At 37.0% G+C, this 22,040-nt stretch overlaps 1 protein-coding gene across 6 annotated transcripts in view; it reads left to right on the top strand.

The window, feature by feature from the left end:
* Positions 1-22,040, top strand: part of Lin7a (lin-7 cell polarity scaffold A) — a 205,561-nt gene that overhangs the window by 162,791 nt on the left and 20,730 nt on the right. For 5 of the 6 annotated variants that reach the window (XM_090328311.1, XM_090328309.1, XM_090328310.1 and 2 more), the window contains 2 exons: positions 5,800-5,871; positions 8,148-8,357. In XM_090328311.1, coding sequence (XP_090184437.1) covers positions 5,812-5,871; positions 8,148-8,357 — 270 coding nt within the window. In that variant the 5' untranslated portion in view covers positions 5,800-5,811. Of the gene's footprint in view, positions 1-5,799; positions 5,872-5,946; positions 6,022-8,147; positions 8,358-22,040 lie in introns of all 6 variants that reach the window. The other variant, XM_090328313.1, reaches the window with a different exon arrangement.

Raw genomic sequence — 22,040 nt, 5'->3', positions numbered from 1 at the left:
TCCTTGGGACACCTCCATGAGATTTCATGAGAGAAAGTCCACTCAAAAACAAAAAGAGACCATTTCCTTTAAGTTACAAAATAAAATTTTAAGCCAAATCTTATTGGCATCTCACTCAAAAAAAGCTAGTAGAAATGATCCAGACACTTAGAATAGTTTTCCAATTGGAAATGACATCTTCCTAAAATTTTGCTCAGGCATTTCCTGTCACTAGACACTCTGGCTGCAGAACAAGTTCAGGACAGGAACAGCTGCCTTAAGGGAATACTTTTTTGGACAACTAGAAGGAAAGAGATTTATCCCTGGTGGTTTGGCCACTGGCCCTATGAACCCTGTGTAAATGTTCTGTTTTTGTGGTTTCAGTTTTTCCTCTTAAAGTTATTATTTGTACAAATGAGCACCTACAACCTAATAAAAGTTACATATTAGAAGAACCCATTGGAAATATAAACCACTTATTAAAATATGCAGCTGAATTAAAGGTTAATGGCACCATTTTAAAAATTAGAGTCATTTTTCAGTTTTATGGTTTCAGTACTAATTACTCTGCTTTTATATAACAGAATAATTAGTACTGAAACCATAGAACTGAATAATTTTCTGTTCCCTTTGGAAAATTAAGTACATGGCACAGTCATTTTAACTTGCTTAAAATATATAAGTAATTTCTATAAATTTCAAAATGAGATTTGAGACCTGCATTATGTAATTTTATCTGTGGCCCTGATACTTCCTGACTAGGTCCCACAAAACCAAATACAAATGAAAGGAAGTAGCCTCTACTATGTTCATGCTGGGGGTGGGTGACATTTAAGCCTCTTTGTCCAGTGATTCTAGAATACTCTAGGGGAGACATCTGCCTTCCACAGCACTTACGAGCAAGAAATAGAGACGTTTCTTAATGGGCTTTTCTTATCAGACTTCACCTGCAAAGAATATTCCAGGAAAAGCTTCCATTCTGATGACCAGATATTTAAGGGTTACTCTTTGTCCAAGATTTTTCCCTTCTCTTTCCTAATCCAAGCATTGGAAATCACTTTCTATGTTAGAATACATTTTCCTTCTAGCTAGTAATATCATTTTCACATTAAATTCCCCTAAAGACTTGGGACTGATCTCATATTATTGGAGGGGAGGAAATAATGGATAATTAATTCTATGGGACTGATGGCACTTGATCTTATATTATGATAATAGATGGTGATTTAAATGCTATTTCACTTTCACTTGGAGTGAAGCATTTTGCTTTCACTGTTGCATTGCACATTTGCAGCCACTCCCTTTTTACAGTAGCCTTTATGTATATAGTAGCCTTTATGTATAAAGGGACATAATATATCATGTGAAGGTATTATTTACATAGTAATGTAGAAACAGCAATGAAAATATATACCTTCATGCAAAATCTAAAGAAAGACTTGTTATGTGCACAAGGTTTGCTTTTCATCCTTGGTGCCGAAATAGTAGTGGTTTGATTCTGTTTAGCACAAGGAAATGTGATGTATGGGAAAGACGAAAGGTTATGGAGGCTGACAGATATGAGCCTGTGTGACACTTCTGCAGCTCACACTTGATGTATGGTCACAGCAGATCACTGTTTTTGAGGTCCAATTCCCATGCATCAAAAGTGCCTAAATGGAAAGTCCTGTGAAGCAAATGAACTCATTGATATTAATTGAAAACCAGAAATATAATTTACTACAATGATTGTTCACTAAATCTCTCTAAGACCCCCTTATTCTGTGCTGCATACATGTATTTTTATTGTATAATATTTATTTCATGTATGAAGAAAAGAGTTGTTTAGATCAGGGTTTCTCACCGCAGTACCCTAGACATTTGGGCAGATACTTCCTTGCTGTGGGGGCTACTCTATGTACTGTAGGATGATTAGTGTTCTTCCTGACCTCCAAGTGCCAGATATCAGTAACCACACCTCTTTTGTGTTTAGATTGTTTGTTTGTTTTTGCCAGTCCTGGGGCTTGGACTCAGGGCCTGAGCACAGTCCTTGGACTTTTCTCAAGGCTAGAATTCTACTTGAGTCACAGCACCACTTCCAGCTTTTTCTGTTTATGTGCCACAAAGGACTCGAACCTGGGTCTCCGTGCATGCTAGGCAAGCACTCTACCTCTAGAGGGGTGGTGGGTCATGGGGCTTGGACTCAGCCTGGGCACTATCCCTGAGCTCTTCAGCACAAGGCTACTGTGCTACCCTTGAGCCAACCCCACTTTCTGTTTTCTAGAAGTCAATTGTAGATAAGAGTCTCAGGTCCTTTTGTACCTGGGGTGGCTTTGAACCTTGATCCTCAGATCTCAGCTTCCTGAGTAGCTAGGATTACAGGTGTAAGCCACTGCACCCAGCCTCTTCTGGTTTTTGACAAATAAAAATCTTACCAAACATTATCAAATGTCTCCTGGAGGACAAATTTTGACCCTTTTAGACAAGTTTTGGAAACATAAATTTAATTAATAAATAAAGTGACATTGCCGGCCGTGGGCTTGGGCTCAGGCCTTGAGAACTGTCTTTGGGTCTTCTTAAGACTAGCACTCTACCACTTGAGCCACAGCACCACTTCTGGCTTTTTTCTGTGTATGTGATACTGAGGAATCAACCTTGGTCTTCATGCATGCTAGGCAAGCACTCTACTACTAGGCCAAACTCCCGGCCAGTAATAGTTAATTTTTAATTAAACATATGTGGCAAACTGTGCTTATCTTACTCAATCTTCATAAAAATATAGAAGTTAGTTTATGTGAATGTACGTGTTCTCATTTGAAAAATGAGAGAAATCAAGTACCTAACCTGACCCACAGCAGTTAGTTAGAAGGTACTGTAGCCAGCGTTTGCTTCCAAATTCTTCTCTGGACCCTGTGCACTAGACACTACTGCCCCTTGTTTGTCCCACTTTCCAATTATAAAATCAAATTGGGATAGTAGGAATAATTATACTTGTGATAGTTGTTGGGCATTTGCTTTATCTCAGGTACTTACATAATTATTACTTTGTCTTTATCACTTAATGACAACCTACTGATTATTTGCTAAATGAATGTCCTCACAATCACTTTCTCTGGAAAGATTAGCCAGAATAAACCTAGAGAAATTCAGGTGGCAATCAACTGAGCAGGGAATGGTTTGCTCTACTTTATGAGGCAGAGAATATTTAACAAAGGACTTGTGATGTCTGGACTGGTCTTTCATTGCCGTGTTAAACTATGATAAGTAACTATCTGTCTCATGGAAGGGCAATCCCATCAGCGCTCAACAGGATGTGTGCAAAAAACCCAGACCACTGGGAGAGGTTGATATGTTCAGGGAATAAGCAGAGCCAAGAATAGGAGTGAGCTGAAAGTAGACAACTGGGTTCTGCACCAGGCTCTCTGTATTAACTGGCATAGGCTTTGTTTGGGGAGTGTAGAGGCTTGAATTTAGGGTCTAGGAACTATCCCTAAGCTTTTTCCTAAAATGGGAGAACTCTACCACTAGAGCCACAGCTCCACTTCTGATCTTTGATGGTTAATTGGACATGTATCTCATGGACTTGCCTGTTCTAGCTGGCTTAAATCACAATCCGCAAATCTCAGCCTTCTGAGTACCTAGAATTATGTGTGAACCACCAGCAATTTTGGCTTCTTTATTTCACTGTTATTGTAAGGTCACAGATGGCCAAAAATACAGTAGTGACATGATCAGGTGAGCAATTGACAATGACAGTAGAAGTAATATTGGTGGTAGGAGATCCTATAGGTACTAATGTAGGGCTTTCAGCAAAAGACAATATAGATGGATATATCACATATGAGAGTTAATTGACAAGAGAAACAGAGCAAAGGAAATTAGTCTGGTAATGGACTATTAGAGCAAATAAGTGCAATTAATTTGTGGAATTGTGTTTGTATAAACAAAATAAAGCCTTTCCATTGAAATATGTAAGGCAGCCACTCTGGTCACCTAGACATATTGCAAATCCTCTAGAGACTAGGTAAACCTGTTCTTATCATCATTCAGGTATCCCCCCAAAACTAAATATCGCCATTTGTTTCGTGGAGGACCTAAGCTGCAAGGTAGATTTTGAATTGTGTTCTTGCCTTTATAGTCCAGATAATTTTGTCTATATCATTCTAACTATGTCACCAGGGAAACATGAATCACTATTATTAGAGACTCAACCAAATGGTCTTGAGAAATGAAGAGGAAGCCAAAAATGATAGGATAACGGCAGTCCCAGATACTCAGCAGATCGTTGTAAGCTGATGAATGAATCAAATTTTGGATTCACTTTACTGACCTGTGACTGTGACATTTAAAATAAGATAAATAGAAAGCAAGCAGTTTCCCTTCAAACATTCAATAATGGCTTTATTGTTTTATTTTCTATTAAAATAAAGTATAGCCCACTTTCAAAAATACTCCAGTATAATATGAGAATGACGGTTACCTCTGTGCATTATGCAGTAGATATTTTCAACTTTACTACCTAAACCTAAAGTGAGTCTACAGTCATATATATGTGCATATATATACTTATTATGTTATATATTATGTTTTCCATGTACCTTCTTCAAGCATTTACTAGTCATTCTTCCTACTTAAAATGAAGCATTTTATTTTGATAATAGTGCATTTTAGAATCTTATTTTTGCAACTATAAGGAAAACACCATTTTGTTTCTGTTTTCTGTAGTAATACTTAGGGTCTTGTGCTTGAGTCACACATTCCATTACTTTTCACCTTGATTGTTTTTGAGGAAGCCTCTGTGCCTAGGCTGGTCTGGGCTCTGCCATCCTGTCCCTTGTGATGATAGGATGGAACCACAGCAACCAGGCATTGAATGTCATGGAGTCTTGTGTACTTTCATGCTAGGGCTGGCTTTGAAGTATGATCCCCTGATTTCTCTTCATCTGGACCAGCTAGAATTCAATCCTGAGACACCACAAGCAGCAAGAAAACAGTTTTAGGCCGGGAGTTTGGCCTAGTGGTTAAAGTGCTTGCCTAGCATGCACAAGACCCGGGTTCGATTCCTTGGTACCACATACATAGAAAAAAGCTGGAAGTGGTGCTGAGGCTCAAGTGGTAGAGCTCTAGCCTTGAGAAAGTCCAAGGACAGTGCTCAGGCCTGAGCTCAAGCCCAGGACTGGCAAAAAAAGAAAAAAAGAAAGAAAACAGTTTTACCTACAAGTTTCAAAGGTTTCTATATTTGGGTCTAAAACCATAATCTAAGATTAGAATAGCTGCTCTTAAAATAGTGTCATTAGTTTTCAAATGCTTTGAAAGCATTTTAATTGAAATGATCCCAATAAATAAATATTCTTGATCCAACACATTCTATGCTTGGGCCGAGGGAAAGATTGTAATCATAGTTTTGGTAAATATCAATTTAGAAAATATTTCCAAATTCAGGAAGTAACTAAACATTCAGGAAATAACATGACATTTTAACAAGAGCTATGATTAAAAAAACTTTATTAACCATGCAATTTTTCTAATACCAAATATAAGTATATTTTCAACATTGGTAGGTTTTTTTTCCCTTAAAGATTTTATATCAGTTGTTAAATTTTTAACAGTAAGACATGGGTAGATCAATTAAAACTTTTGAATAAATGTGTTTACCTTACTTCCTCTCACCTGATACCAAGCATAAAGGATAAATACTTGGTCCAAGTCACCCAATAATTGATTTAGTCCTATTTCACATATGATAGTGTTTGGGTCCTAAAATGACAAATGTGTTAACTGTAATAAATGAGCTGCTGTTCATAATATTCTTACATGTTTTTTTTTATGTGAATATTTTAGGTGTATCAGTATATGCATGAAACGATAACTGTTAATGGCTGTCCTGAGTTCCGTGCAAGGGCCACAGCAAAGGTAAGGCTAGAATAACTTTAAAACTATACTTGAGCCCAGTGATGTAGTAATTGATTGTGCGCGTGTGTGTTTCAGGTATTCTCGTGTGTACACTAAGAGAATTTAGACATCAGTGGCAGCCCAGAGTCTAGAACCAGTACTACTTCCCAGGTAAAACTCCTAATGGAAAATTGAACGTTTCTGCTGCTTCTGTAGCTTAAGAAAGGAGAATGATTTCATTAAATTCGCTAAATGTCCATTTGGCACAAGCAAATCTACTGGTTCACTGTCCAAAATATTTGTTTTTCTGGCACATTCCTCTGATTTTAAAGAACTTGTCTCGCACTCAGTGCATGAGGATTTATCTGCACGATATAAAGACAATAGCTAGGTATGCACAGCATTCACCCTGACCTAGGATCAATCCTTCCTTACATTCAGCTGAACGGGCAAATAGCTGAAGAATGTAAACTTGGTTTAAATGGGAGACCTGTCATCTCTTATAGTGATGAACACTTTTGCTCTTTAAAAACTCAGATCCAGAGATTACAGAGATTCTACTAACAAAACGATATGGTAATAGAATCATGAGATTTTTCTGAAGGATAGATCATTAGGAAACAATAGTAATTTCAAACTAAAATTACTGACGCAGTTCCTATTTCACAACTTATAGAAATGTTACAATAGAACATGACTTGCTTTTTGGAAAGCTTTTATCTTTCTAATAATGTATCCGAAGTAAGTATTCAGTGAATCTAATTAGAATTTTCCCTCTAGTTCTTTTGTGTTTTATCACCTGTTGTATGGTTTCTCCTCTGATTTTTCAGTTTTCATTCTGTAACTGAACACTGTAGATTTGTAAGTTGGTTTCTTTTTTTTTTTTCTCTAACTGGGACAAAAAAAAACAAAGAGGGTATAATTACCATTGCATCATGCTTTGCTTGTATTGAAGTAATGACACAGAGAAAAATGATCCCAACATGGTTTAATTAAGGAGAAAGTGAATTATGTAGTGTTTTGCCATTCTCATTTCTTATTCATGTAGAACAGCAGGATAGCAGCATAATGTTGCGATAGCACAATATTTTCTGGTTGTTTCTGGGCTGTCTGCATTGCATCCATGTCAGCCATTAAACCCTATGCATGACAACAAGGTTTGCATGAGCAAATGCATGTAGCTAAAACAAGTCATTATTTCCATGTCAGCCACTAGCTCTCACTAAATGCAGGCAGTACCATAATTCTGAATTGATGTGATAACGTTGCGTGTGGATAATGAATGTACAGTAGTCGAGAATCAATATTTTCACAGTGTTGAGTAAATCCCTGTACAGTAGGCATCTAATCAACTGTGGTTGAATCAGGCTAATGCAATTGGAAACTAAGAGGCAGAGAGAATCTTTGTTTTTTTTTTCTCAAATGCTGTTATTTCATGGGAAGGAGGGTGGGTGGAAGGAACTAATGGTAAGTTATTTCCTTGAGTTTGCTCAAAGAAATTAATATATGAATTTTAAATGAATGATTTTACTATATTTCATGATGTTTTCCATATGTTAAGCTTGCCTATGTCATTATAGTTCTTGAAATACGAATGTTAAAAGTAGGGGGAAAATCTTGGGTCAAACTAAAAGTCTCCCATAACAATATGGAATATTGCTACTAAATATGAAATAATTGCCTTGAATCTTTAGTTTCACTTTACTTTTAAGTTCTTTTGTTTTTTAAAAAAACCTCACACTTATTAAACTAGTGGTCTTATTTATAAAATCAGTAGTCTTAATTATTAAATGAGTAGTCTTACAATAGCAAGATTACATAGGTATCATAACATTCTGTGTGTAAAAGTGCTTGTCAGTTTATTAAGTATTTATGAATATTGATGGCAAGCACTAAGTTAGAATGCATGTCTCATGAAAATTACCACACACACAATCCGCCCCTAAGGTGATAATAAACATTTAAAGTACAAAAAAATTAAAATACTAGACAATGTATGTATCAAATTATTTGGAGTCCCCAATTAGAAATATTTGCATTTATCTAAGATAGTAGTGATAGATTTATCAGGGGCATGTTTATTGTGCTGCATAAGCTCTGGAAAGCTGGAACTAGGTAGGTGGGGCTTCACCACAGAAATAACTCAGAGATGGTATCTAAATAAAGACATTTGCTGTTGGTCCTTCATCAGAGAGGGCTGTAGAAATACACGGAGTTGCCTAAGTTGTTCACTGCCTATGCCTATTATTTGCCTTCTTTCCCTTGTTTTGTTACCAAAAGACCATCTTTTCTTTCAGGCAACAGTTGCAGCTTTTGCAGCAAGTGAAGGCCACGCCCACCCGCGGGTAGTTGAGCTGCCAAAGACTGATGAAGGCCTCGGTTTTAACGTGATGGGAGGAAAGGAACAAAATTCCCCCATTTATATCTCTCGAATCATCCCCGGAGGGGTGGCAGAAAGACACGGAGGCCTCAAAAGAGGAGACCAGCTACTATCAGTGAATGGAGTGGTATGTTCATAAAAATAACCAGAGATTTTCTCCCTAAGTGCATTTCTTTTCTTTTTTTCTCACCTTGATGTCTGCTATTACTGAAGTTAGTGTTGAAATTCTTGAACAGATTATGATTTTGTCCTCAACCAGTTTCCTGAGCCTTAATAGATATTAACCCTGCTAAAAACAGTCATTTTGTATTCAAAGATCCCATTTTATCTCATTCAGGTATGACAAATAGCAACCAGTTTGGAAATTAATCCCAAGAAACTCTACAAACATGTAGAATTTTTCCTAGAATATTGTAAATGAATTAATGTTTAAAAGAATATCTTCATTGCAAGGCACCCTTTCAAAATTGCTGTAAACAAATATGCACATTTTTAAAAGGGCAAAATGCATTCATGATATTGCTGCTTTTTAACTTAGAAAAAGAGTAATTTTAATACAGAGTAATTTTAATGTTTTCTGTAACGGTGACACAGGAAACAGGGAATTGCACCCAAATATGTTAAAGCCTGTCTGTAACTGTAATATAATGAAAAAAAGTCTAAACTCTCCCAAATGTTTAATTATAGTATCTATTCACTTTCTAAATTATAGTTTCCTAAAAAAATTAGCAAATTAAAATACATAGAAATTTTAAAGTAAACGTGTATGCGTACCTTATTGTTTTTTTCAAATCCACACATTATTTGGGTGTCATTACCACCTTATGGCATACACATTATGAATTACTACAGAGATAGCTTCCTATGAAATGAAGGTCCAGAGCTTCCATTTATGTCACACATAAAAAAAAAATCTAAGATAAATTTTAAAAATACGGACAGGATCATATGAATGTTTTCCCATCTATTCACTAAATTTCTTTTTCTAGGAATTTATCACTGAGTACAGGCCTTAGTTTTCCTATCAGAAAAAAAGGAATAACAACTTACTTTAGGGTCACTGATTGAAAATTAAAAACAGACTGTCCATTAAGAATTACTCAGTAGCTGGGCACAGTGGCTCATGCCTCTAATCCTAGCTACTCAAGAGGCTGAGATCTGAAGATCATGATTCAAAGCCATACCAGGCACTAAATACTTTGAAAATCTTATCTCCAAATAATCACCAAAAAACTGGAAGTGGTGCTGTGGCTCAAGGTGGTAGTGTGCTACCCTTGAGCTGACGAGATCAGGGACAATAGCCAGGCACAGAGTTGAAGTCCCTCAACTGACCAGACCAAAAAAATAAACAAACAGAAAACAATCATTCAGTAGTAATTTAGTTATACTTTTATTTCCTAGGAAAGTGTGTGTGGCTCCTGGGAACCTTTGAATTAAGTGAGGGTTACAACCCCAGTGACAGTGCTTTTTCTTTTTCAACTTAGTTAAAGGTAAATCTTAGAACAAATTCTGTTATTCATATTGGTATCTGCTAGTAAGCATCTTATTATCAGGAAGGTAATAGTGAACTCTTAAAACCTTATCTTGAGCCAGGCGCAGTGGCTCACGCCTGTAATCCTAGCTACACAGGAGGCTGAGATCTGAGGATCAAGGTTCAAAGCCAGCCAAGGGACAAAAGGATATGAAACTCTTATCTCCAGTAAACCTCTAGAAAATGGAAAGTGGGGCTTGGCTCAAGGGTAGGGTGGTAGCCTTGAATGGAAGAGCTCAAGGACAGTGTCCAGGTGGAATAAGAGCCCCATGACCCAAAAGGAAAAAAAAAAAAAACCTTGTCTAGTAATTTGACAAACTCCCACTTTCCAGAATGTTCAGATATTTCTCCAAAGTGCTAAATTTGGGGAAAGGAAAAAAATCTCATACCTGAGATGGGAGAATATACCAGGGCTTACCCTGGTATTGGTCTAGAAAACCAAAAATGCTATTAAACTGACAATTGAAAGTAGGGTGGCTTAGTGATCACATTTTGATCCTATCCTAACCATGTCTCCATGCAAACACTACTGTGATTGTACAGACTCCCCAAAATTTTTACACCCTGCTCATGTCCCCAAGAGATTTTAAAAACATTCCAAATATACTTAAAACATATAGCCCTACCAATTACATTTCATTTGCAGCATATATCATGCTAGTTAAAAAGTCACTACCAATACCAATGAAAGCCAATTTCTTACATATTTTGCTATTAGGCATGACATCATGTATTCACTGAAATAAGTATTAAAAAATGCCCTTACTGAGGACATGCATGGCTAGTGTATTGACTTTCTGACACAGGGAGCTGGTCATGAAAGCCTCCCCTTTTTTTTCAGCTCCCAAATTTACAGATTAAAATGCTACACTTCAAGGCAATTAAAGTATGTTATACATTGCCTATGTTAAAGAGTTTAAATTAAATTGTGTGCATTTTATCAGTGCCTAATATTTATCAAGTGTTCATCCAAAGGTAGTTTTCTATAAATGGGACACTTCATGACTTTATGACTTGCTTGCAATCATACAGCAGTGGTTAATTCAGTTCTAAAACTCTAGGATTTTAACATTGTGTTCAGTATATGTAATCCCAAGCAGGTAGCAATATTTAATTAAAACAAATTATAAAATACTGAAATGATTTTTTTACTCTGTAACAGAAAGGGAGAGAGAGACGGACAAACAGAATGACAGGGAAACAGAGAAATAGAGACAGAAAGAAAAAGAGGCAACCAGAGAGACCGAAATAGAAAGAGAAAGAGATAAGCAGAGAGAGAGAAAAATAAATGATAGAATGATTTCTATTTCTACTAAAATACCATTTGGAAAAATCGATATGGGGGACACCTCATGATAAAATAAGAACAAATTTAGGAATAAAGTGATTTGGAAGACCAAAACAAATGTTGCTTCAGCATAACTCTGAAGAAAATTACTAAAGCCTTTCCTTAAAAAAATAAAATTATTCCATGTATCCTTAAATATCTGGAGAGAAAACTTAATGTCTGAATATTTTTGTTTTATTTGTCTGCTGTTTGTTTTTTATATCTGGGCTTCTTTTAGGTCATATTATCTTGCAAAAACTAATATATTAATATCAAACTATTAACATGGAATGTTAGATATTAATATAGAATGAAAAGAGGGAAATAAATAAATAGAAAGAAGGACACAGCCATTGACCAAATGATTTTTTTTTCCCTTTTGGCATCTTATCAGTCAAATCAGAAGGAAACTTACATCAGCTCAGCTATCGTTGAAAGTTATTAGTGGTTTTTGTTTGTTTCTTTTCTCCTACTTTTGGGCATCAAAAGATATTTCCTATGGGATTTTTATAATTGAGACATTGTAACACCTAATATAATTTTATGCCAAATACAGAAAGAGCTTTTATGTATGAGTACTTATTTCTTATGACAACACTCAGCCTTAGACAGCTTATACCTGAATGCTAAATTGAAATTTAACATCAGTAGAAGGTCAAAATGTTGCAGTTAGGACTTATAGATTTTGTAATAGTCTCCTTTTCTCCCTTTTAAGCTCAAGTGTTACGACAAGAAACTTTGAGGAAAAATCTCTAGAACTATAAAGGTTGCAGCCGAAGTGGAGCCAGCATAGACAGTAAATGTATTTGGTGATGTCAGGATAGAAAAAAATCTCAGTGGCAGAGTACAATAAGACTAATATAATAAACACTACTTGAAGTCCTGCCCCTATGCCAGGAAACTAACAATATGTATACAGAACCAAGGAGAAGTAGATATATATAAAAGCTTTAAAAGAAATTCTGAGGGGCAGTATTGGATTTCAGGGATGATACAAGGAAAATTTGTGTGTGTGTCTATGTAGTTATATATGTGTATATATGTAGGTATATATGTGTATGTATATATGTACACATAGTAATGTGATTTACTGACATTGATATAAATGTCTTTGATGTAACATAAAAGAAATGCATCCAGTGCCACTTGCAAAAAAACAGTTTTTTCATCACCATTTATTTGTTAAGAGGCTGTCTATTCTCCAGTGTATGGTTTGAGCTCCTTTGCAAAAATCAGATGCCTGTGTGAGTATATTTTGGTCTTCTGCAGATCTTTTAGTTTGTGTGTATGCCAGCGCTGTGCTGTCTTTATTCCTATGGCTGTGTGGTATAAATTGAAGTCAGTCATTGTCGTAGCTCTAGCATAGTTTGTTGGTTTTTCTTTTTTCCCTTCAGGGTCTTTTTTTTGATTTCATATAAACTTTTAATAAAGTACATTTGATTGTGTAAATCTAAGTAGAGAAAGAATGAATGACAAATACATATTCATCTGAAGTTTTATTCAGAGGTTAGAAGACCAGCCAACAGGAGTGTTTCAAAAATACATGATCCGTGTGGACAATAAGAGCAGTTATCTTCTAGGTCCCTTCCAACCCTGACTCTGATTTCATGTCCTCAAGTAGCATTTTGCTTAGACCATTACATATGCTATGTCCCCAGCATGCATGCACCACCCCCCCCACACACACACAACCTTATACCCTGAGGCAGGAGAGTAGGCTTTACCTACTGTCTGGGGACTTGTGAGATATTTTTCCTCAATGAGAATGTTAGAAACCTAGTGCAACATGTTTTATTTATTTAAATTTGCTTAATACTTTAAAGTTAATTGATAGTATTGACATAGCATTTAGTATTCTGAACTATCATATAATGTGTAGGGCCAAGAATGTTTTCTCTGTATCTATTTCTCGGTCAGTCTGTCTCTTTACACACACACACATACACACACACACACACACACACACACACACACACACAGAACAAATGCACACTGCTGTACGCAGAAGACCATATCCAAAATCCACATATATGGAATGAATCTGAATTTTCACTATGGTGACTTCAATTTAAATTGGGTGTCTAAAACCCAATCCCAGTGAAATCTGAGTGGGTTCTCTGGTTGTACCAATGATGATTCCCTGCTTTTACGATTACGTTACGGTTTTCATTAGTTAATTTGTTTGTTTGTTTGTATGTCATGGGGCTTGAACTTGGCCTGGGAGCTGTCCCTTGAGCTCTTCAGCTCAAGGCTACTGCCCAATCCTTAAGCCAAGTCCCACTTCCCATTTTCTAGAACTTAATTGGAGATAAGAGTCTCTGATTCTTTTGTGCCCTGGCTTTGAACCTTGATCCTCAGATCTCAGCCTCCTGAGTAGCCAGGATTATAGGTGTGAGCCACCACCCCCAGCTACACTATGGTTTTATGAGATTTTAATCTTGGAAAAACCTGGGTAAAAGGTTCATAAGACATTCCTACATCTTTTTCTCACTTCCCATAAACTTCTAATTTATACCACAATAACTTTTAAAAGGGAGAAATTTACAAATGTCATACCCAAAGGTGACATCTTAATGATACTGCTGGCAGAGAATGCAGGTGAGGAGGAAAATGCAGAGGGAAGAAACGAAAAATACAAGTGTGAGAACTTAATAAAAAAAAAAATGTCCTACTGCTTAGAGTCCTTCATTAGCTTCTGAAATCCAAGTTTGTTTCAGGCCACTACTGGAAGATTTGCAGCTCCAATTCTGTATCTTTATAGTTAAGCCTAAATAAAGCTGTCGATACAGTGCATGCACATTGCTAATTAGTTTTTTAAGCATAACAGATGAACAAACAACAAAACAGGGATAGGACAGAATAAATTATTTTCTTGAAGTCTGGCCTGTCCTCCATTTTATTAATACCTATTGAAACCTCAAGGTGAGTATTCACAGCCCAAATTAGTGATGCAGACTAGAGGTCTGAGACAAAAATTAGAGTTGGGCTCATACGAAGCTAAAGCACACCAAAAGAGAAATCTGAAATGCAGTCATAAAACTCATCTCGTCAAAGTAAAGATAAAATACAACCCATTTTTTTGTCAGAGGCGGGCCTTGAACTCAGGGCCTGAGCACTGTCCCTGAGCAATTTTGCTCAAGGCTAGCTCTCTACTACTTTGAGCCACAGCTCCACTTCCAGTTTTTGAGTGGTTAATTAGAGGTGACAAACATACAGAGACTTTTCTGCTGGTACTAGCTTCAAATAGTGGTCCTCAGATCTCAGCCTTCTGAATAGCTAGCAGTGCAGGCATCAGACACCAGTGCCATGCTTCCAAACTATTTCTTACTTGCCTTGAAATTCCCTGTGGGATTTCAGTGAAAAATTAAAAATCTCCCAATTACAAGAAGGCATCATAATAAAAAGTAGGTACCATTGACAGCAGAAATGTTTGGTTTTTGCTCTGGTTTAAGAATAGTCTGTGTACATCGTCAAAGCTCCGTAAATACTTGTTGGATGCCAAGCAGTGCTGCACTTTACTTAATGAATTTATTATTATCTCATCATCTTTGGTGGTAGGTGCTATTAATATCATCCTCATTTTGCAAATAAGGAAAATGAAGAAGAATGGATTTATTAATGCAGCCAAGCTCCTACAGCTACTGAAAGGCAAAGCTGAGGATTCTGAAGGTGGCTAGCTTTTCCAATCATCATTTAATGGCAATTAAGTGAATATTTGGTACATTCAGCTATTCAATAAGGACTTTGACCTTTCCAAAGCTAAGAAGCAGTTTCCAAAGCAGTTTGTAAAAAGAAGTTTACATGAATTAAAATGACTCAGGATCCTGTGGGTGTGTGAAGACTTTGAATTTGAGATTGTTTCATACGCACCTTCCTAGCTATCCTTTGCACCAAGGCACCGGAGTGTAACCTCAACAGCTGCTGCCATCCTCTCTAAACAAACTGAAGAGTGCCGGTCATCAGTATTGTCAAACTGTATTCATTAGAGCAGAAAATAAAGGAGTGATAGAGCCCTGATCTTTCACTTCCCTGTGTACTAAAGATCTTCAACTAAATTCTAGGCTGAGAGATCTCAAAGTTATTTTCACTCCCCACTCCCACCCCCATCTCCTTCAGAACAGTTTTTTTCCCTTTCTTAGCAGCCAAGTGAGAGTGAGATTGTTTGGGTTACAATTACAGAGGAGTGCAAGCTGTGATTTCAGATAAGTACTGAACATTTTTGTTGTTGTTGTTCTCTGGATCACATCATCTGACATTTCACTTGCATTAGAAGGAGCTAAGAGATATGCAAGTATACTGCTTTCTCCCAGTCACCTTCCAAAGGACACGGTGCAGTGTGAGCCCCAATACGCTTGGAAACATTAAGCAGGTAGCTTTCTCTTCCAATCTCAGTTGCCTCCTGATAAAGAGATCTTTTAGCTTAAAAAGGAGAATAGGCACAACAGAAACAGGTAATAACAGCTACTCTAACATGTTAGAGTGGCCACACCACCATTCCTCTGTCATCAGGGTGAAAGAATGACATACCATGTATCTTCACTCACCCATTTAATAGACTAATCTGAGTTTCAGCATCCACCCAGATGCCTTAGTAAAGCTGACTGAAAGTACATAATGGGGTCTGAACTCCCAGTTAGGGTTAAAGGATAAATCTCTAGATGAATGCATTGGGTCATACCGACCTAAACCTCTTATTAGTTTGCTTGTAATGGGTGATTTCTGATACAATCTTTCTCATAGTGGTTCTTTTACTTTTTTAAACCAGTTTTCCTTTGTCTTTTCTTCATTACCAAGATGTTGTTTTAACAATGTTGTTTTACTATTCAATAATTATTTGTACAGTGATTATTTTATACATCATTACTGAGAGTTATAACCCTGGGCATAGCGCAGAAAACAAAGTAAGGCAGTTTTAATAACCCTCATGGAACTTTCTGCCTGATAGAGCGTAAGAATATGATAAAGGTAGTAATAACAAATACCTACAGAAAGCTTGTATATGTCGTAGTGATACAGTGCTGTGTCATGCATCACTTGTACTAACTTAAGGGAAATTTCCCCAGTGATTTTACGCAGTTCTCCATTGCCTAGAGAAAGCTTCTGCAGCAAATTATCACCAACTTGATGGTTTAAATGATAGTCATGTATTTTCTCATAGCCATGGGATCCAGCCATCCCAAACTAGTTTCAACTAAAATAACAATCAACAAACAAAGCCAAGGTTCTATCTAGAGAAGTAAGTGAAAATCCTTTTTTTTGTCCAGTTTCTGATGGCCTGTATTTATTAGTTTGTGGCTGCCTACTAATAGTCTCTGACACCATGACCACATTACTTAACCTTCCATGACAAATCTTCTCCTCTAATAAAAAAGACATCTGTGGTTACATTTGGAGTACACATCCCAGGATCTTCAACTTAACCACACCTAAAAGACCTTTAATTGATATAAAGTAACATTTATACATCCCAGGAAATGGAATCTGATGTCTTTAGGAGCTTCCTAAACTTCTACAATGTGTAAATATTACAACTCCAGAATGACTACAATTATCCAGGGCTATGGATTGGGAGCCATTATCCATAGGCTATGGGTTGTACACCAGCAGCACAGCATGTAGTGAGGATTTTGCACTCTTATCCAGATTCTAACAACACAAGGTCCTTCTTCCTTTGATATTATAGTTTCTTTGCTTCCCATTCATCTGTCTGTGCCATCAAGGGAAGCCCACCATCTTTTACTCCCTCTTTCCCTCAGACCTAATCTTATTTTTTTGACGAGAAAAAATACTCATAAAAAAATGTGGCCCTTGGGCTGGGAGTTTGGCCTAATGGTTAAAGTGCTTGCCTAGCATGCACGAAGACCCAGGTTCGATTCCTAGGTACCACATATATAGAAAAAGCCGGAAGTGGTGCTGAGGCTCAAGTGGTAGAGCTCCAGCCTTGAGAAAGTCCAGGGACAGTGCTCAGGCCCTGAGCTCAAGCCCAGGACTGGCAAAAAAAAAAAAATGTGGCCCTTATTCTTGGGTTCTTTAATATTTTTTTCTTCAGTGTGGGCTGAAGGAAGTGGTGGAGTGAGAGACACACAAAGTAGACAAGTTGATATATCAGGACATAGCACTGCCTGAAAAAGAAACAAGGTGATAGGTGCTAGAGGAAAAAAGAGTCACGGGTAGAACAAGGATTATTGTTTTCACTACTGCTAGGAATGGACCCCTGAGGGTCACATTTTGGCTCAGATTAAAGATAATTAAAAGCCATTAATCACCATAAAAGTAGAATGTATATGAAGTTATCAGGATAAGACAGTCCACAGATTGCCATATTGAAGTAGATGAAAGAAGGTCAAAGTAGCCTAAGCAAAAAGATAGAGAAGGTAAAAATAAACCTTAAAGGTTGATTGGAAACCTAACCAAAAGAGTCTTAAAGGGTATTGCTCAAACTTTTTCTCTTTTTTTTTTAAAAAGGGCAATGGAAATTAGCATTAGAAGAAGGGTTGAGACTCCATCCTTCTATCTGTAACACTTGCAGAACAACAACTAGCATGTCTACATTTCATTTCGTTAGGACAGACACCCAATGAGAGATAAATTTGACTTTGTTTCCCCCAAACTATAGAATTATGTATCTTATTATCCTTTCTGCCACCATCTTTCATATTGCAATGTCTTAACTTGTTAATGGGGAAAAGATAATTGGAGTTATGATCTTCCTGTTGTTCTATCTGTAAAATATGACGTTCAGCTCAAAGAAATACCACATTCATCTTCATGTGTTTCAAATGTCCAATTTGTATCATCCATGTTGTGTGGAAGTCACTTAATGCAATTTCCAATTATTTCTTTAAGCCCTAATGGAAACATCAGAGGCAATAGATTAATGGAGGGACTTACAGGGAAAGCCCGCAACAAAGTCACAAGCATATAAGCATAATGTTTATAGCTAAAGAGAGTAGTGTTGAGAGGATGGACATAAATCCTCATGAGCCATGTGAGTGAGATTGAACTTAACATTTGTAGGTGGGAAAAAGCTAACAAACATCGTTTTACTTTCCTTGTCAACAAACAATTCTGGCAGCTAGGCATGGGGTGGATAAAGGAATTGTAGATAACCTGGAGTTATAGAGGTCAATAAGACAGATGAAGAAGAGCAATTAAAATAGAAAGAGGAAGGGTACTGAAAGCCGCCATTCTGGAGATAATTTTACCCAAAACAAGATCTAGAATTGGATTAGATTTGAGAAATGAAGGACAGACGTTTATAAAAGAAGAACTTCCAAGCATTGAATCTGAAGAGAGGTAGCAAAGTGAGGAACCCTTTCTCAGCCACTTGTGGTATCTGCAGCTATTCATGCATACGTGTAAAGGGACAATTGTTTATTTGGCTTCATCTTTTAAAATAATCATGTTTAAAATTAAATTATATCTGACAGCAATACAGTTCAGGAAACATTTTAATCCAACTAAAAAGTACATTCAGTACATGTATAAAAATAGAATCACAAAATCCACTGAAATTGTTTAAAACCCATGTGATAAAAGATGAATTTGACCAGAGGATATTATGACCAGAGGATATGTAGAATTATTATAAGAAACTCCTCTGTGCAATTGATGAATGCCAATAAAAATTAAGAACTGATTGTCTTAAATTTAGGCTAACCAGGATTCCTCCCTATTAAAAGAGCTGATATTTTGAATGAGAAAGATTTTTCCATGCATCAGAGGACTTATCTTGCTCCATTTGAATCCATCCTTATAGCCATGACAATAAACAATAATTTTAGGCATCATCACCCATCCCCCGAGAGGTAAAAAAAAAATCCATAACTGAGAAGCATTGTCTTACACTACCTTAATAAGATTTCATGAAAAACTCATGCAAACCAAATAGCAGCTAGATACTTAAAAATCTAGTTAACATACAATCTATGCTGTATGGTGTATGTCAATAGAATGAGTTTCAATGAAACCATGGCAGAGAGGGAACTCAATAAATATGGAACAGTCTAGAAAAACCACTTCAAGAATGGCTTGTCTCCAGAACAAAGGATTTTCAAGGAGAAGCCTCCTTGATCCTAATCGCCAGGGTGACAAAGGCAAAGAATAATTGACATCTCACCACTGTTAGATTTGTCAGATATTTATTTGTCTGTGAGCAAACAATATTATAGGAATATGAGTTTAAGGTTTTCAATCATACTACCAACAAAAGATTTATTAACCACATTACATGCCTGGAACTAGGAACAGAACAGTTTAAAGAAAACATAGGTCATACCCTTAAGGAGTTTATTTTATCTAATGGTCCTAGAAATATCAAGTTCAATTTTTTTTCATAAGTAGAAATAGCCTGAGTTTAGTCCTGGGTGGTTTGTGAAAATATTGTGCTAGATGTCAAAAATAGAAATAGCCTTGCAGACTATCTATTCTGACCAAATTTAGAAAGCTGTTTCTCTTTGAAAACTCAGTAGTCTATAACCAGAATCCACATGGAACCCAACATAGCCCTTTCACTCTTGCTCTTCCCCTTCTTCCTTCCTTGTTTGCCTCTTTCTCTCTCCCCCTCCCCCTTCTCTGTTTTAAAATGGGTCTGAATGTAGCTGACCAGCCATCTAGAAGGTGGACAGCTTCTATCCAGAAATCCTCCTATTTTTGTATTAATTGTTCAGATGTATTTATTTTTAGTACTATATTAAAATTTTCATATGTAAGTCAAATGATTTATTCTGCCTACTTGTTCTGCTATTGGTTCTAGCTACCATAGAGCCTCTGTTCATATACCATTCCATCCGGGTTCAGTTTCATGACATGAAATTGGCAGGAAACCTACATGATCCTGATTACCAGATCACAGGTCAATTTCCGGAGTCAGTATTTATAGGTTCTTGAAAACATATTTTCTTTCATTTGCTGGCAAATAACTTAGTACATATTTGGCACGTTCCACAAAGAACGTAAGTCATTTTTATCGTGCCGTCCTCTAATTTAAAAGTAACAATCATAATGATCAAGAATTTACTTATATACCACTTTTAGTATGTATGATTTTTCTGTGAACAAATAGGCTCTTAGAGTTATAAAATTTTCCTCTGAATTGCTTTTAATTATTTATAGAAATGTGATATCTTCAATCATGTAGCTTCATCTTCCTGCTGAATTACTTTGCCTATATCCAAGTCCATTCACCAGCTTTCCCCGAATAGACTTGCTGACCCATCACTTCACCAAATCTTTAGTTTGAGGAACCTTCCATAGGACAACCAGTTGACAATAAAGACAAAAGTATTCTGCATCTGGAGCTGTAGATGCAGAGTATACCACTGCCTAGGCCTGAGCCCCAGGGTGTATTCTTCCATTCACTCAAGTATTTATAGCATCTACATTGTGTTGCTTGAGGCAGACAGGTATCTTTTCTGCAAAGGAACTTGGAAAACATGCTTATCTTTGTAGAGTTTGCATTACAGTAGGGTAGAGAAACAGTAAATGAAATGAATAGACACATACAACTTGAGACAGCAGCAGCACAAAAATGCTAAGTGGAAAAAAGGCCAGGTGAAGGATAAGGAGGACAGGCAGAGAATGTGGGGCAGGAGGAAAGATTGCAGGGCATGGGTCAAGGCATGGCATGAGTCAAGGCAGCTCTGTGACAGGGAAGTAGAAGAGATATCACCCCTAGTCCCACCCTTAGTCTTGGGACAGGGGCCCAGTAGCCAAATGTAAACTAGATCAGCCACTAGAGAAATCAATGTGGAGATTTCTTATTGAAAAAGAAAACAGATTCTTTGTTCCTAAGAGATGATAGCAGCAGTGGGTATGTGGGTTTTGTCTTTTTAGTATTTCAGTAGAGTAACACAATTCACAAACACATACTTGAATGGTAATTTATGGGATTGTGGCTAGGTCCAACTGAAGGAAGCAGTCATGGTTTAAATAGGAAAACATTAACTTTTCAAAAATGTGTCAGTCTATTTAAGTCTCAGAATACCTTATGACCATTTACCTAGTCCATGAAGGTTAGGTATTCATTCATTCAATCATTTGGCAAAATGTTATTAGGCCTGGCCTGGTTTAAGTTACTGTGAAATGAAAAAAAAAAAAAAAAGACGCTATGTCCAATTTCACCTAAAGGTATGGAGACAAAACAGGTGATGGGTCAGGTCGCCTCTGCAACCCAGATGGTTTTATCATCACAAGAAGTATGGGGTTCTGGTGCCAACCAGCCCAAGTGAGAAGCAGGGGACAATTTAAGCTGCGATAATTTTTCCTCAAGCAAGTGAATGCTGGGTAGATGCATATAGACAGTGGAGAAGGTAAAAAGACTGCCCCACTTAAAACAAACCAGACTCTACAGAAAATGGCATATTCTGTGTGGGGCCTTAAGATCATTGTTGCAGCAGAAAAAAAATAAAGACATTAAAATAGGCAAGGCACACTGTGCTGTATCTGAGCAATATGAGGATACAGTGATTTCAAGCAAGAATACTAAATTATACAGTTTCGCATGTTTGTGTGTATGGGGTGAATGCGTGAGTGTGTGTGTGTGTGTGTGTGTGTGTGTGTGTGTGTGTGTTGCATCAGTACTAGGGTTTGAATTCAGGCCTGGGGCTCTGTCCCTTAGCTTTTTAGCCAAAGGCTAGTTGCACTACCATTTGATCCACACTTCTAGCTTTTTGCTGTTTAACTGGAGACAAGAGTCCCACAGACTCCATTGCCCAAGCCAGCTTTGAACATGGATCCTCAAATCTAAGCTTCATGAGCAGTGAGGATGATAGGTTGATGCCACTGGTGCTCAGCACAGTTTGACTTTTTGAATTGTGACTGCAAACGTAAAGGTATGTTTGAAGGGTTGAGAGAGAGGAACCAGTCATGTATATAAGTTGAGGTCTAGTGAGAGACGAACATAGATCTCATTATGAATGGGTATATGGAAGATGGTGGTGTTTCTTTGTTAC

The sequence above is a fragment of the Megascapheus bottae genome, chromosome 2 (genome assembly GCF_031878675.1).
Source record: "Megascapheus bottae isolate mThoBot1 chromosome 2, mThoBot2.hap1, whole genome shotgun sequence".
Taxonomy (NCBI): Eukaryota; Metazoa; Chordata; class Mammalia; order Rodentia; family Geomyidae; genus Megascapheus; species Megascapheus bottae.
The sequence above is the reverse complement of the archived record's forward strand: the minus strand, read 5'-3'. Positions and strand labels throughout refer to the sequence as shown.